The 17,756-nt window shown below is 49.2% G+C and overlaps 1 protein-coding gene across 1 annotated transcript in view; it reads left to right on the forward strand.

Moving 5' to 3' along the window:
• Window positions 1-759: 759 nt before the first annotated feature.
• Window positions 760-17,756, forward strand: part of PYGL (glycogen phosphorylase L) — a 63,889-nt gene continuing 46,892 nt past the window's right edge. Inside the window, exon 1 of the mRNA XM_068254773.1 lies at window positions 760-1,070. Coding sequence (XP_068110874.1) covers window positions 828-1,070 — 243 coding nt within the window. The 5' untranslated portion in view covers window positions 760-827. The remainder of the gene's footprint in view (window positions 1,071-17,756) is intronic.

Raw genomic sequence — 17,756 nt, forward strand, 5'->3', positions numbered from 1 at the left:
TCCTCAGGATACCTGCCCAGCTGTGCCAGGGGGAGGCGGGGCTGGAGCACTGGGAGGAGCCCCACCCATCCATGCTCGGGAGGCCAGGGGGAGGTGAGGCGGGGCTGGTACATTGGGTGGGCGGGGCTCCCCAGCGCTCTATGCCCCTATAGGCACCGCCTCCACCAGTAGACATGCGACGTGCGTTGGTAGCGGAGGGGCGTAGCGGGCAGGGTTAGCGGAGCTGGATAGTGGGCGTGGTTAGCAGTGGGCGTGGTCAGTGGATGGGAGCAGCGGGCAGAGTTAGCGGAGGGGGTGATAGGCGGGGTTAGAAGTGTGCAGTGGGCAGGGTTAGCGGAGGGGAGCTGCAATCAGGGTTAGCGTAGCTCGGTTGTGGGCGGGGTTAGCGCAGGGCAAGTAGGCGGGGTCAGCGGAAGGGACCAGCGGGCAGGGTTAGCGGAGGTAGGTGGTGGGCGGGGTTAGCGGAGCTGTGAAGCGGGCGGGGTTAGCGGAGTGCTGTAGGCGGGGTTAGAGGGAGGCAGTGGGCGTGGTTCGAGGCGGGCAGTGGGCGGGGTGAGCGTAGTGCAGTGAGCGGAGGGGCGTAGCGGGCAGGGATAGCGGAGGGAGTGTAGTGGGCGGGGTTTGAGGCGGGCAGTGGGCGGGGTGAGCGGAGGGGCGTAGCGGGCAGGGATAGCGGAGGGAGTGCAGTGGGCGGTGTTAGAGGCAGGCAGTGGGCGGGGTTAGAGGCGGGCAGTGGGCGGGGTTAGCGTAGGGGAAGTGAGTCCCGCTGTGTATATCTCCCCCTGGCTGCGCTCTCCTCCCCGCAGTAGCCCGTATCACTGTCAGGCATGGCGGCGCCGCTGTCGGACCAGGAGAAGCGGCGGCAGATCAGTATCCGGGGAATAGTCGGGGTGGAGAATGTGGCGGAGCTGAAGAGAGGCTTCAATCGGCACCTGCACTTCACTCTGGTGAAGGACCGCAACGTGGCCACCCCCCGGGACTACTACTGCGCCCTGGCCCACACTGTGCGGGACCACCTGGTGGGGAGATGGATCCGCACCCAGCAGTACTACTACGAGAAGGACCCCAAGGTGTGTGACACCCCCCCCCCCCCCCCCACTCTCCCCTCTGTGTGATCTGATATGTCCCAGCCTCCTTCCCCTCTGTGTGATCTGATATGTCCCCGCTATTCCCCTCTGTGTGATCTGATATGTCCCAGCTCCTCCCCCTCTGTGTGATCTGATATGTCCCAGCCCCCCCCCCCCCCCAATCACCTGGCCTACACTGTGTGGGACCACCTGGTGGGGAGATGGATCTGCACCCAGCAGTACTACTACGAGAAGGACCCCAAGGTATAACCACCTGTGTGATCTGATATGTCCCGGCCAGCCTCCCCTCTGTGTGATCTGATATGTCCCGGCCAGCCTCCCCTCTGTGTGATCTGATATGTCCCGTGTTCCAACTAGCTAGCATACATTGACAGAATAGCATACATTTAAAGTGATATACCCCTTGTTAGTAGAATCAGTGTCCCCTTGCCTGCTCGCTTCGCTCGGACAACTTTTTATTCTAACTCTATGTCCACTTGGATAGTGGAGATTGCACATCAGCACACAGGCAGCTAACTGGGGTTGAAAAGGTTAATGCTGCTGATGGGTATTATGAGGTTAATGTATGCCCTGCATGACTTTGCACATGCTCAGTAACATTTGTATGCTATTCTGTCGGGTATGCTAAAATGTTGGAACACCCGCCCTCCCTCCCATCACCTGGCCCACACTGTGCATGACCACCTGGTGGGGAGATAGATCTATACCCCCTGTCACCCCCTCACTGTTCATCATAGTGCACCAGCCCCCCTTCCTGCAATTAGAAATCCCTTTCACCTGACTGCTCACCTTCTGCCTGTATCTGCTACTTACTGTCCCTTTCATGCCACGCCCCTTTCTGCCTGTATCTGCTACTTACTGTCCCTTTCATGCCACGCCCCTTTCTGCCTGTATCTGCTACTTACTGTCCCTTTCATGCCACGCCCCTTTCTGCCTGTATCTGCTACTTACTGTCCCTTTTTTGCCATGCCCCTTTCTGCCTGTATCTGCTACTTACTGTCCCTTTCATGCCACGCCCCTTTCTGCCTGTATCTGCTACTTACTGTCCCTTTCATGCCACGCCCCTTTCTGCCTGTATCTGCTACTTACTGTCCCTTTCATGCCACGCCCCTTTCTGCCTGTATCTGCTACTTACTGTCCCTTTCATGCCATGCCCCTTTCTGCCTGTATCTGCTACTTACTGTCCCTTTCATGCCATGCCCCTTTCTGCCTGTATCTGCTACTTAGTGTCAATTTCATTGGTCTGGCCATGCCCCCTCTGCTTATACCTGCTGCTTATTGTCAGTTTGCCCAATTTTGGCCCGATCAGACACGATGGGAAACCTCGGGCCGCCGTGGTCGATGCACTGCGGTAACAGTGTGCGGATTTGGAACAAACCTCACAAAGCTTCCTGTGCTGTTCCCCAGATGTGAGTGCGCCCCCTGCCTGTACATTTATACTTTACCTGTCCACTCTCACCTGCCGGAGTACCGATCCATCTTCTGCATTACCGCCCACTCGCTGCTGGCGTATAGCACATGGCAGATATGTGATGTCACAACCCCACATACTATATACTGATAGCCACATGGGGATTCCATCAGAGAGACTCACTCACTCCCTGTCAGATCGATTCCATCATTTCCGACAAGTCAGATCAGGTTTCCAATCAATTATGTACAGAAGTGAGGGCTGGTGCGCACAATGGGGTCATTCACTAAACTGTGCTGACAAATATCGCACCTTATCAGAGATATACCACCTGAAAGGGGCCCATACACTGGTTTATTTCAGCCATTAGTCTATCAATTCTATAGAATCGATCAGAAATTCATTCATTTAAATCTATCGATTTGCGGCCTTTTTAGATCGATTTGATCTATCTGACAGGGTGGAAGATCTAGGTGGATCTGCAGCTGGCAGCAGATCGATGGCCAACAGAGTTGCATTGGATCTAATGGTCCAAAAAATGCATTTAGATAGATTTCCAATAAATTTATTTCTGAAATTTATTGGAAATCTGTTCTTAGTGTGTGGCACACATCAGATAGATTCCTGTCAGATTACACTTGACAGGCATCTGCCAGAAATCTGACGGTCGAATCTGCTGCAAATCTATAAGTGTATGGCCACCTTAAACAAAGAGATCACACCTTATCAGAGTAGTATAGCGAGCGCTACGAACGTATGCCTGCTAATTGGCAATGGCACTCCTCCTGCCCTGAGCCCCTGCAGGTTCGTAGCCCTCGCTGTGCTACTCTAAGGCATGTTAACTTTAATAACCTTTGATAAGGTGCGATATTTGTCATAGCACGGTTTAGTGAATCAACCCCAAAGAGGTCTCCTGAGCGTTTTAAAAATGCCGCAGCATTTCGGTGTTTTTCTGAGGTGATTCAGCCTCAATGTTGAAGGGGCACTACAGCGAAAAACTGTAAAATTTAAAATATGTGCAAACATATATACAAATAAGTACGTTTTTTCCAGACTAAAATGGGCCATAAATTACTTTTCTCCTATGTTGCTGTCACTTACAGTAGGTAGTAGAAATCATCTGACAGAAGTGACAGGTTTTGGACTAGTCCATCTCTTCATAGGGGATTCTCAGCAAGGCTTTTATTCTTTATAAAGGATTTAAACAATGACGCTGTCCAGCTTCCCTGCTCGCTACACGTTTTTTTTTTTAGGCAGTTGGACAGAGCAACTGCCATTCACTAAAGCCTAGTACACATTAGCAATTTTGATAGGCCAATCACTGGTCAAAATTACCACCTCCATGTAGTATGACCATTTACCTATCTAATCTGCATAGAATTGAAAATCTGTTTGGCCCTCATACTACATGGAGGTGGTAAAATTGACCAATCATTGGCTAATAAAAATTGTTAGTGTGTACTAGCCTTTAGTGTTTTTGAAAATAAATAAATCCCTGAGAATCCCCTATGAAGAGATGGGCTAATCCAAAAACTGTCACTTCTGTCAGAATTCTACAACTTAAGGCCCGGTTCACATTAGCGTTCGCTGTCCGGATTCACCTGATCGGATCCAGACTGTATACTGTATACTGTAGAAACGTACTGTACGTTCTGCATAGCAATGCAAAGTCTATGCGGACGTTCACACGCGTCCGTTCCGTACACTCCGGAGCCGGATCGGATCCGGACTCCGGACACTTTTCCAACATGCACTATTTTTTTGGGTCCGGATCATCCGGCCCACGCACCCGGACCGGAGCCTGACTGCACCATCCGGAAATAGAAACCTATGGGGAACAGAAAGCACAGAACACACTAGCTACTAACACCTGACGTTCTACCCTACTTCCTATGCGTATTCTGCTGGGCCCATGTGTCCCCATCCATTTTGGATAGGGGCCACATGGGCCCAGCATTCCTGGAGTGGAGCAGCAGTGAGTTTGTGCTGGAGCTGTTTGGCAGAATGTCGGACGTGGAGGTGAGGCCTAAACAGCGGAGGACCTGATTCTACACGTGCAGCTTCTGCTGACCTCCCAGACCCCAACCATTTTAATAGTTTATTTCGCTATTTTTACCACACGGATCCGGATGGCAGCCTGATTCATGCCTGATGCGACAGGATCGGAACCGTACGGTTTCGATCCGGTCCGTTTGCATCCCAGGACGCAAGGGTGAACGGGGCCTTAGTGACAGCAACATAGGAGAAAAGTAATGTATGGCTTATTTTACTCTGGAAAAAAATGTACGGTACTTATTTGTATATGTTTGCACATATTTAAAAAAAAAAAATAAAATTTTTTTTTATTTGTAGTGCCCCTTTAATTATAGGAAAGTGGAAAATCGCTCTGAAAAGCGCTAGATCAGAGAGATTTTCCAAGTGTTTTTGTTACAGAAGCTGTTCAGTTCCAGCTGTACTGTAACAAAATATAAAAAGCACTTCACAAAAACACTCCCAAAATTGCAAGGCAGATGCCTAGGATCGCTCTGGAACATCACTTAAAAAAAGCGCTGAGCGTTTGCGATTACGCTAGTGCTTTTTGGTGTGCGCTGGCCCTGATTGGAAAGTCGATCAGAAAAACTGATCAGATTTGACCTGTCATAAATTATCAATTTGATTGCAAATTGCATGGTGTGTACCAGGCATGAAGCCCAATCTACACGATACGATTCTATTTATGATCCGATTAAAGCCGACATGTCCGATCAGGATTCGATTCGCCATTGTTTTGCAATGGCGAATCGAATCCTGATCGGACATGTTGGATTTAAACGAATCGAATCGTATAAAGAATCTTGTCGTGTAGATTGGGCTCAAGAATCGGTTTTGCCTGGCCACGCCCCTCTGCTCGCCTGGCCCCGCCCCCCTATGTAGTAAAGCTGTCAGGCAGGGAAAACACTTTTGCTTTTCAGTTTTCTGTGCGCGTTTTCCTGCATACTTTTTCTACACACCATGTGTGTTTCTATTCAGGAAAACGCGCACGTTTTTTCACAGCAGCTGATGTAGTTGAGAGAGAAAACTGACAAAATATGCAGAATCAGGATGCAGAATGTCAGGTTTTTTTTTCTGCGCGCGAACAGAGTGTGTACTAGCCCATTGATTAACATGAGTTTTCAGTTTTTCTGTGCAGAAAACGTGCACAAAAACAGACAAGTGTTCCCTGCCTAAGTGGCGTGAGATTTCCTGTTGCAGATGGGTGACAGTTAGCCTGCTGTTATTTGTGATCAGCGTGTTGATTTAACATACTTGCTGGTTTGCATATCAGAGAATGGGCAGGAAGTCAGTAGAGAGGAGGGTTTAGGAGGTAATTAGTATTAATTATAACTTTTCTCATGTTCTGCTTGTTATACACCCCCCAGCTTAGATCAGATGTGGGTGGAAAGGTCACCTGACCTGGAGGCGGAGCCCTGTGTGGGCTGTAATCAGATTCTGGGGTGACCGAGTGGTTTATTTAATCTAATCAGACTGTCAGCTAATCGAGCCCTGCCTCTTAGGATCTGATTACCTGTCTGCCCAGCTCTGATAGCTCGCCTGAAGCCTCTCACAGACAATCGTTACTGCTGCCCTGAGGGCCAATCATCGATTTTTAGGGGATGAGTGATGTGCAGATGCGCTGCCTGGCTAGTGTCACATGTATGGGGGGGGGTGTTGACCCACGCTATGCTTAGTGATCCTCCGTGGTGGGTGTATGCTGGATTATCGGCAGACATGGTGTTGAACCAGAGTCTGAAGTGAAGATCTCCTGGCTGGTGTGCAAGGCTTAAATTCTGGTACCCTTAAGGTGTGTACACACCTCAGATTTCAATTGGCCAATTTGACCACTTCTCTATAGTATGAGAGAATACCTACGCAATTTCTTCATAGTATTAGTCTGTTTGCCCTTGTACTACATGAAGGTTAAATTGGTCTGTGATTGGCTAATCAAAATTGGACTTGTATGCAATGTTAAGCTCTGTACACACACTTGATTACTGTGGCTCAAAAGGAACAACTATTCAGCTGAGAATTAAGTGTCCCAACATCTGTAAAAGACAGTGATTACCGTCCATGTAGACCGATAAGTTCAGGTGATAATCGCTATTAGTCATTCGTATTGAGGGATGACGATTGCTTCGTTCAGTGTACTCGTGTGTCGCTAGTTACGCACTGCCGAGTCCTCATTTTAGCGCTTTCGCTAACGACCCATTTGGCAAACTGTTGTCATGCCGTTGCCAAATTCAAAGGTTTACCGTAGCAATCCGTTAGTTTGGCTGTGATATCTGCAGCAGTAGGACCCCATCCTGTCTTACGAATTGGAGCCCAATGCTGGGAATACACAGTTTGTTTCTGCTGCAGATGGATGGTTCGATAGGTAATTTCCGACGTGTCCAATCGCCCGTTAAATTGCAGAAATATTTTGTGCATAAAAAGAGAGATTTCCTTTAAGTGGATCCAAGATTAACTTTTAGGCCCGTTTCACTTTTTTTTTTTTTTCCCCAGGACCGGCTATACGGATCAGGTAAAAACTGTCCAGTTTTTATAGCCAGTGTGCTGTAAAATGTCCGTTTTCTATTTGTTCCTATGTAGCTGCATCCGGTCCGCTAAGAACAACTGTCCAGGAAATGAGGTCCTGCTGCGGACAATGGATCCGTACAAGTGGATGGATGTGAGCGGATACATTGGTTTAACATTGGATCTGTTCGCATACCGGCCCGTCTGTACAGTATGCGTTCCACTCACCGCTAATCACTCATTGCATAATTGTCCCCTTACATATACAGTCGTTTATAGGCCATTCCGAAGGTTCAGGGACTAGCTAAAAAAAATAAAAATCCATTTCCACTTACCTGGGGCTTCCTCCAGCCCGTGGCAGGCAGGAGGTGCCCTCGGCGCCGCTCCGCAGGCTCCCGGTGGCCGACCCGACCTGGCCAGGCCGGCGGCCAGGTCGGGCCTCTTCTGCGCTCCATGGTGCGTTCCACGCCGGCGCGCTGACGTCATCGGACGTCCTCCGGGTTGTACTGCGCAGGCTCAGAACTGAGCCTGCGCAGTACAGCCCGGAGGACGTCCGATGACGTCAGCGCGCCGGCGTGGAACGCACCATGGAGCGCAGAAGAGGCTCGACCTGGCCGCCGGCCTGGTCGGGTCGGCCACCGGAGACCACCGGGAGCCTGCGGAGCGGCGCCGAGGGCACCTCCTGCCTGCCACGGGCTGGAGGAAGCCCCAGGTAAGTGGAAATGGATTTTTATTTTTTTTAGCTAGTCCCTGAACCTTCCCTTTAAGCCATGTTTTTTGTTTTGTTTTGTTTTTTTTTTTTCTATGCCCTAATTTCCTATAAACTAAACAAGCCTCGCCCACAGCTCCTCCAGCACCTAGGCATTCTGAGTCCCATGTTGCAAGTGCTTATGGGAACTCAGTCCGGTGGGGAGGAGGAGGCTGCATTATCAGCCAGAGATTTCAGAGGGGGGGGGGGGGGGGGGTAGAGTTTTCACAGGCTGCGGGGAGGAGATACAGAGCAGCTTGCCTGTGTAATGACAATCATATACTGTTGAAGCTGTTTGCAGCTAGATTTGCTGTGTAAACCATCTAAACTTGCTGTCTCCTGGTCTCTGGCACCAGTGCCGGCAGGAGCTGCAGCAATGCAGTTGTGTAATATTGTCCTTGTTATACAGATAGAATCCACATCTGAGGGGTAGAAGTTATTCTGCATGTTTTCATGTTGTCACTTTTGCTTGTATGACAGAGTAGAAAGGTCATACATGAAAGGAAGGACACTCGGTTGTCTGACATACGTGAGTCATTTCACATCATCCCAGCTCACCAGAACTCCTCCCCCCTCCTCTGTCGCAACCAGCGTGCCAAACTGTGAGTACAATGCGTTTCCCTTCAGGGAAATGCTGCAGAAAGGTGAATGGATTCTTTGTACACCGACACCTCTGTTCTTTGAGGAACCAGAAAGTGTGGCAAGTTTTGTAACTCTGAATCCTTCCTGGTGAATTAAGAAACTCGTTGCCCAAGTGCCTCCCTGGCCTATGGAAGCTTTGTGCAGTCGCTCTTGTGTCCCTTACTGCTGACCCCTGGCACTTGTGCACTACAGTCCAGGCCAAAAAGTTTGGAGACTGTCAATATTAGTTTTTTATAATCACTACTTTGAGTTTCTCAGAATTAGTTGGTTTTGGTTTGTCCACTCGCCTCTTGAGGAATGACCACAAGTTCTCAATGGGATTAAGATCTGGGGAGTTTCCAGGCCATGGACCCAAAATTTCAATGTTTTGGTCTCCGAGCCACTTGGGTTATCACTTGCCTTATGACACGGCGCTGAATGCTGGAGAATGCATTGTTCTTCACCAAACTGTTGTTGGATTGTTGGAAGAAGTTGCTGTTGGAGGGTGTTTTGGTACCATTCTTTATTCATGGCTGTGAGTGAGCCCACTCCCTTGGATGAGAAGCAACCCCACACATGAATGGTGTCAGGATGCTTTATTGTTGACATGACACAGGACTGATGGTAGCGCTCACCTTTTCTTCTCCTGACAAGCCTTTTTTTTTTTTTTTTCCAGATGCCCCAAACAATCAGGAAGGGGCTTCATTTGAGAATATGACTTTGCCCCAGTCATCAGCAGTCCATTCACCATACTTTCTGCAGAAGATCAATCTGTCCCTGGTGTTTTTTTGGGAGAGAAGTGGCTTCTTTGCTGCCCTTCTTGACACCAGGTCATCTTCCAAAAGTCTTCACCTCACTGTGCATGCAGATGTGCTCACACCTGCCCGCTGCCATTCCTGAGCAACCTCTGCACTGGTTGCACTCCGATCCCGCAGCTGAATCCTCTTTAGGAGACGATCCTGGCACTTGCTGGGCTTGGACGCCTGAAGCCTTCTTAACAAGAATTGAACCTCTTTCCTTGAAGTTCTTGATGATCCTATAAATTGTTTTAGGTGCAATCTTAGTAGCCACAATATCCTTGCCTGTGAAGCAATTTTTATGCTATGCAATGATGGCTGCATGCATTTCTTTGCTGGTCACCATGGTTAACAATAGAAGATCAATGATTTCAAGTATCACCCTCATTTTAGCATGTCAAGTCAGCCATTCTAAGGGCTCTTTCACATCAGAGCTTGCGTTGGAGAACGCTCAAAGCATACGTTTTGTTGTATGCCTTTTACTGCGTTTTGATATGCGTTGCACTGCAGTGAGTGTGCGTTTTTAATCCGTTTTCAATGCGTTACAGCACATAGAAAAACGCAGGTAATTTTTTTTTCTTTTAGTTGTCAACTTTCAACATTGTTCCTCTGTTGCATTCTGGGACTGATTGCCTGCGTTAACGGATTAAAAACGCGCATAGTGTGCGTTTTACATTGACTAACATTGTAACGCATAAAGCTAGCGTTGGCCAAAAAACTGCGCCTGGGTGCAGTGGAACGCAACGCACAAAAAGGCTGCGTTATATGTGAAAGCTAAAATGAAAGTCTATGGACTTTCATTTCACCTTGGGTAACGCAAACTTTATCCTTTGCGTTGAAACGCAGAAAATCTGCCCTAATGTGAAAGAGCCCTAAGCAAATGAGCCTGACCTAATGACCTCCAGCCTTGTGCTCGTTAATATTCTCACCTGAGTTAACAAGACGATTACTGAAATGATCTCAGCAGGTATTGACAGCAATGAAATGCAGTGGAAAGGTGTGTGTGTGTGTGTGTGTGTGTGTGTGTGTGTGTGTGTGTGTGTGTGTGTGTGTGTGTGTGTGTGTGTGTGTGTGTGTGTGTGTGTGTGTGTGTGTGTGTGTGTGTGTGTGTGTGTGTGTGTGTGTGTGTGTGTGTGTGTGTGTGTGTGTGTGTGTGTGTGTGTGTGTGTGTGTGTGTGTGTGTGTGTGTGTGTGTGTGTGTGTGTGTGTGTGTGTTGTAATTTTCATGGCAAAGGACAATGCAATTCATCTGAACACTCTTTGTAACATTCTGAAGTATATGCACATTTTTATTACAAAAACGTAAGCCCCAACTTTTCTAACTTCCAACATTTTTGACAGTCTCAAAACTTTTGGCCAGGGCTGTACATGTGGCCTCTTCCCGCTGACCCCTGGCGTTTGTGCGCTGCATGTGGCGTTGTCTCTCTACCTGGCGTTTGTGCGCTGCATGTGGCGTTGTCTCTCTACCTGGCGTTTGTGCGCTGCATGTGGCGTTGTCTCTCTACCTGGCGTTTGTGCGCTGCATGTGGCGTTGTCCCTCTACCTGGCGTTTCTGCGCTGCTTGTGGCCGGCACATGGTTACATAGCGTGTCTCTCACTGTTTTTATACAGCTCTCACATTATAAGCCGTGTTTATTCTGGGTGTGGTACTTGCAGCGCACGTTAATCCTCAGTCATATTTAACCCTTCCTGGGATCGGCGATCATGTGTGAGAATTGTGTGGCCTGTAGCGAGGGCCGGGATCACACAAGGTGCCTTTTTGAATACATGGGTTTACCCCACAGCCACAGAGTTCCTGGAAATGATTGTGACAGGATAACGAGGACTTTGTAGCTGGCAGGTTCTGGTCTGCGTGGGGTTAAACCGAACATGCGCCAGCTTGCCCGCGCTGCGCCGCATGTCTCTGGATCGCACACCGCAGTGACAGGGCCGGGAATGGGTTGTGAAATCCACGATTTGGCCTTCAGAGAAACATGCTGATTCTGCAGTTATCTGTAACAAGCAAACAAGAGTACCTGTCACTGGGTAACCAACAAACTCGCTGAGGGTTGCCAGGGAAAAGCTGTTAGCCATATGTAGTCAATTAAAGGACAGCGTCGAGTAACGTTAAAGGATACCACAACTGACATGTGGCAGAATGAGATAGACATGGGTATGTACAGTGCCTAGCACACTAATAACTATGCTGTGTTCCTTTTTTTCTTTCTCTGCCTGAAAGAGGTAAATATCAGGTATGTAAGTGGCTGACTCAGTCCTGACTCAGACAGGAAGTGACTACAGTGTGACCTTCACTGATAAGAAATTCCAACTATAAAACACTTTCCTAGCAGAAAATGGCTTCTGAGAGCAAGAAAGAGATAAAAAAGGGGGAATTTCTTATCAGTGAGGGTCACACTGTAGTCACTTCCTGTCTGAGTCAGGACTGAGTCAGCCACTTACATACTTGATATTTACCTATTTCAGGCAGAGAAAGAAAAAAAGGAACACAGCATAGTTATTAGTGTGCTAGGCACTGTACATACCCATGTCTATCTCATTATGCCACATGCCAGTTGTGGTATCCTTTAAGGGTGGTTTTTTTTTTGTTTTTTTTTTGTGTTTTTTTTTTAAATGCATGCAAATAAAAAGTACATTTCTTTCACTGTAAAATGCACTATACATTACTTTTACTTATGTTGCTGTCACTCACAGTAGGAAGTAACAAGAGTTTCGACTAGTCCATCTCCTCATGGGAGATTCTTAGTATTACCATTTATTCTTTACAAAAGCGCTCCCTGGAAAGGACCCATACAATGACAGGCCTGAGCAATTGCTATTCAGTAAGTGATTTTGTAAATAAAGAAACCCCTAAGAATCCCTCATGAGGAGATGGGCTAGTGCAAAACCTGACAAATTGACACTTTTTTATTTATTTTTTTATATGGCTCAAAGGAAGAATGGATTGAGGGGAAGCAGGCACAAGGCTGGATTTATAATTTTTATACCCGTAGGCCAATTATCTTGTTGCTCCCGTGCGGCAGAGCCCCTCCCGTGCCGTGTGCAGCAGAGCCCCTCCTTTCCTGCTCCTATTTTCCACCCGAGTGTTTTTTGCTCGCTTCTCTTATCTTCCGCTGTGGGTTTTTTTTTTTTTTTTTCCCTCTCCATTCACTTCTATGAGAACTCGGAAGGAATTTCAGACATGTCGGGCATTTATCGAGAGTAAAAACCTATTTGTGTGTGTGTGTGTACCCAGCATAAAGTTCCTCTTATATCAGTGCTGGCATGAAAAACGTACACTATACTGGCACTGATTTGGCAAATCAACCTCTTTCCTAATCAAAAATCTGCACAATCTCTGAGGTAAGCCACCTCCTATTTGCCCTCCATCAGGGAGGGTGGCGTTGGGTCAGCTGATCCTAGCTGGTGGAGTAACTGATGTGTAGCAGTGGTCCCTGTACCCCAGTGCAGATGGCTATCCGCCTCCAAAAAGCTGTATTGGTTGTGTACTCTGTATAGCAGCCCTGTCTTGTCAGGACCCCCCTTTATTGTTATCCCCGTACTATCTGAATATCCACAGGGCTTGTTGTCTGTGCTTTTCAAGGTATCCATTCCTTCTGTCAAGTTGGATCAGGTCTAGTTATGGAAAATTGCTGGTGAAGGACAGATTTGGATCCGGTCTGGTTTAGGAGAATTGTTAGCTGAACAGGACAGATTTGCCCATGTGGTTGCTGCCCTTCCTTGATTGGTCCCTGGAGACCAGGTTTTCCAGAGTTGAGTATCTCTCGTTTTCCTGTCCTTTGAGACCTGTGGGTCTTTATGTAACCGTCTGTATGGAGGGCTGGTTATAATGGGAATTGTTTGTAATGGAAGGTTTGTTCCACATTACTGCAGGCTGGCTGCCACCATCCTCCTAACAAGGCCAGCTCTGCCCTGCGCTGTGTGAGGACTGTACTATTAGATCTGCTGCGTATTTCCCAGACATCAGCCGTGCCCAAATAACGGACGAGTTCTTTCTAAAAGAGAAATGCCCCAATCATGGTGGGCAGATTACTTGGTGGACAAATATTGATTAGGATACAGCAGGAATTCTGTAGAAATGTGTGTAACTTTTAAAGCTTCCTAGTCCCTTTTTTCCTCCTGACTCCTCCAGCCCCGGACATCAGTCAGCTTCTGTTTTCTGAGCCCCTCTGCTGGCTGGGAAACTGGGTCAGGGTAAGTAAGGGGGGCGCACTTGCTGCTCTGCCAATAGTCTTGCATAACTTTTCGTTCTGTAATTCGGTCAGGTCTGGCTCATCTTTGTATCCTTTCCAGAGAGTCACTTTAAGCATTGAAGAGTCTGTACTCTTAAATTCTTACAATAAAAAGCGTACCATTCTATTCATTATGTTTTCCTGGGCCCCTCTGTGCTGTTTCCGCCGCTCCCCACCGAGATCCTGGCTTTTAATCACCAATTTTAGGCAGTGTTTGCAAACCAAGAAACATGGCCGCTAACAAGATTGTGTATGGTGCGCTGTACTTGCTGCAGATCCCTGCCTGGTATGTGTAGTGCGCACAGAACTTACTGCAGATCCCTGGCTGGTATGTGTAGTGCGCTGTACTTGCTGCAGATCCCTGGCTGGTATGTGTAGTGCGCACACAACTTGCTGCAGATCCCTGGCTGGTATGTGTAGTGCGCACAGAACTTGCTGCAGATCCCTGGCTGGTATGTGTAGTGCGCTGTACTTGCTGCAGATCCCTGGCTGGTATGTGTAGTGCACACAGAACTTGCTGCAGATCCCTGGCTGGTATGTGTAGTGCGCTGTACTTGCTGCGGATCCCTGGCTGGTATGTGTAGTGCACACAGAACTTGCTGCAGATCCCTGGCTGGTATGTGTAGTGCGCACAGAACGTGCTGCAGATCCCTGGCTGGTATGTGTAGTGCACACAACTTGCTGCAGATCCCTGGCTGGTATGTGTAGTGCACACAGAACTTGCTGCAGATCCCTGGCTGGTATGTGTAGTGCACACAGAACTTGCTGCAGATCCCTGGCTGGTATGTGTAGTGCGCACACAACTTGCTGCAGATCCCTGGCTGGTATGTGTAGTGCGCTGTACTTGCTGCAGATCCCTGGCTGGTATGTGTAGTGCGCTGTACTTGCTGCAGGTCCCTGGCTGGTATGTGTAGTGCGCTGTACTTGCTGCAGATCCCTGGCTGGTATGTGTAGTGCGCACACAACTTGCTGCAGATCCCTGGCTGGTATGTGTAGTGCACACAGAACTTGCTGCAGATCCCTGGCTGGTATGTGTAGTGCGCTGTACTTGCTGCAGATCCCTGGCTGGTATGTGTAGTGCGCACAGAACTTGCTGCAGATCCCTGGCTGGTATGTGTAGTGCACACAGAACTTGCTGCAGATCCCTGGCTGGTATGTGTAGTGCACACAGAACTTGCTGCAGATCCCTAGCTGGTATGTGTAGTGCGCACAGAACTTACTGCAGATCCCTGGCTGGTATGTGTAGTGCGCACAGAACTTGCTGCAGATCCCTGGCTGGTATGTGTAGTGCACACAGAACTTGCTGCAGATCCCTGGCTGGTATGTGTAGTGCACACAGAACTTGCTGCAGATCCCTGGCTGGTATGTGTAGTGCGCTGTACTTGCTGCAGGTCCCTGGCTGGTATGTGTAGTGCGCTGTACTTGCTGCAGATCCCTGGCTGGTATGTGTAGTGCGCTGTACTTGCTGCAGATCCCTGGCTGGTATGTGTAGTGCGCACAGATCTTGCTGCAGATCCCTGGCTGGTATGTGTAGTGCGCACAGAACTTGCTGCAGGTCCCTGGCTGGTATGTGTAGTGCGCTGTACTTGCTGCAGATCCCTGGCTGGTATGTGTAGTGCACACAGAACTTGCTGCAGATCCCTGGCTGGTATGTGTAGTGCACACAGAACTTGCTGCAGATCCCTGGCTGGTATGTGTAGTGCGCTGTACTTGCTGCAGATCCCTGCCTGGTATGTGTAGTGCACACAGAACTTGCTGCAGATCCCTGGCTGGTATGTGTAGTGCGCTGTACTTGCTGCAGATCCCTGGCTGGTATGTGTAGTGCGCACAACTTGCTGCAGATCCCTGGCTGGTATGTGTAGTGCGCTGTACTTGCTGCAGATCCCTGGCTGGTATGTGTAGTGCGCTGTACTTGCTGCAGATCCCTGGCTGGTATGTGTAGTGCGCTGTACTTGCTGCAGATCCCTGGCTGGTATGTGTAGTGCGCTGTACTTGCTGCAGATCCCTGGCTGGTATGTGTAGTGCGCTGTACTTGCTGCAGATCCCTGCCTGGTATGTGTAGTGCGCACAGAACTTGCTGCAGATCCCTGGCTGGTATGGGTAGTGCACACAGAACTTGCTGCAGATCCCTGGCTGGTATGGGTAGTGCGCACAGAACTTGCTGCAGATCCCTGGCTGGTATGGGTAGTGCGCACAGAACTTGCTGCAGATCCCTGGCTGGTATGTGTAGTGCGCACAGAACTTGCTGCAGATCCCTGGGTGGTATGTGTAGTGCGCACAGAACTTGCTGCAGATCCCTGGGTGGTATGTGTAGTGCGCTGTACTTGCTGCAGATCCCTGGCTGGTATGTGTAGTGCGCACAGAACTTGCTGCAGATCCCTGGCTGGTATGTGTAGTGCGCACAGAACTTGCTGCAGATCCCTGGCTGGTATGTGTAGTGCACACAGAACTTGCTGCAGATCCCTGGCTGGTATGTGTAGTGCACACAGAACTTGCTGCAGATCCCTGGCTGGTATGTGTAGTGCGCTGTTCTTGCTGCAGATCCCTGGCTGGTATGTGTAGTGCGCACAGAACGTGCTGCAGATCCCTGGCTGGTATGTGTAGTGCGCACAGAACGTGCTGCAGATCCCTGGCTGGTATGTGTAGTGCGCACAGAACTTGCTGCAGGTCCCTGGCTGGTATGTGTAGTGCGCACAGAACTTGCTGCAGGTCCCTGGCTGGTATGTGTAGTGCGCACAGAACTTGCTGCAGATCCCTGGCTGGTATGTGTAGTGCGCACAGAACTTGCTGCAGATCCCTGGCTGGTATGTGTAGTGCGCACAGAACTTGCTGCAGATCCCTGGCTGGTATGTGTAGTGCACACAGAACTTGCTGCAGATCCCTGGCTGGTATGTGTAGTGCGCACAGAACTTGCTGCAGATCCCTGGCTGGTATGTGTAGTGCGCACAGAACTTGCTGCAGATCCCTGGCTGGTATGTGTAGTGCACACAGAACTTGCTGCAGATCCCTGGCTGGTATGTGTAGTGCGCACAGAACTTGCTGCAGATCCCTGGCTGGTATGTGTAGTGCACACAGAACTTGCTGCAGATCCCTGGCTGGTATGTGTAGTGCACACAGAACTTGCTGCAGATCCCTGGCTGGTATGTGTAGTGCGCTGTTCTTGCTGCAGATCCCTGGCTGGTATGTGTAGTGCGCACAGAACGTGCTGCAGATCCCTGGCTGGTATGTGTAGTGCGCACAGAACGTGCTGCAGATCCCTGGCTGGTATGTGTAGTGCGCACAGAACTTGCTGCAGGTCCCTGGCTGGTATGTGTAGTGCGCACAGAACTTGCTGCAGGTCCCTGGCTGGTATGTGTAGTGCGCACAGAACTTGCTGCAGATCCCTGGCTGGTATGTGTAGTGCGCACAGAACTTGCTGCAGATCCCTGGCTGGTATGTGTAGTGCGCACAGAACTTGCTGCAGATCCCTGGCTGGTGAGTTGAGACCCTTTTCCTTTCAAAATGAGAGAACCATTCTGAGACTGTAAGACACCTGAAATGACTTCTTTCCTCTTTCTCCACTAGATGACTGGGACACTGTATATGGCCACATTTGTGCATTGACGCAGTTAAAGGGGAAGCTGAAGTTATAGGCGTATGGAGGCTGCCATCTTCATTCCCACATAAACCATGCCAGTTGCCTGTCTATCCTGCTGAGCTTTGGGCTTAAATTGCACAATCGCAGCCCTGGAACAAGCATGCACCCAGTGAAAGCGCACCACAGCATCTGACTTGCATTTTCCTTCTGGGCCAGTCTTGCATACTATGTACCAAGATAGGATTGTCGCAGGGCTCAGGACTGGACCTTTCAGATGAGTTCGGGGCCAAATGCTATACAGATGCATTACTAGCCTGAAGGCTAGTGAGGTGTTACTAAGGAGGCGATTGTTACAGCTTAAGTGCAGAAGGTTAACTCTAGTAATGATAAACAGTTGAATGCAAGCTATTTTTGTTTGCACTAAATGGAGGATATTAGCTTCCAAAATGGTTTGCATGCAAGAGCATTCTGTGCTGAACCCTTTCACTAGTGTTGAGGTTCTCCAAGATGAAGGGGTCACAACTCTACCCATGGCAGTTAGCAAGCAAACGCTTCATGCTCTCGAAACTAAGATTCACGCTGACCGCTCTAATCAGCAACTCCTTTCCCATTCAACTCATTGCTTCCCTGGCTTGTGTGATACCAAGGAGGGGGGGGGGATAGAGGGATGACCAGTTGTTGAGGGTGGCCAGTTGGTACGGAGGGGAGTGGAGGGGAGTGGAGGGATAACACCCCCCCCCCCCCTCCCAAGGTAG

The sequence above is a fragment of the Hyperolius riggenbachi genome, chromosome 9 (genome assembly GCF_040937935.1).
Source record: "Hyperolius riggenbachi isolate aHypRig1 chromosome 9, aHypRig1.pri, whole genome shotgun sequence".
NCBI classification, from domain to species: domain Eukaryota; kingdom Metazoa; phylum Chordata; class Amphibia; order Anura; family Hyperoliidae; genus Hyperolius; species Hyperolius riggenbachi.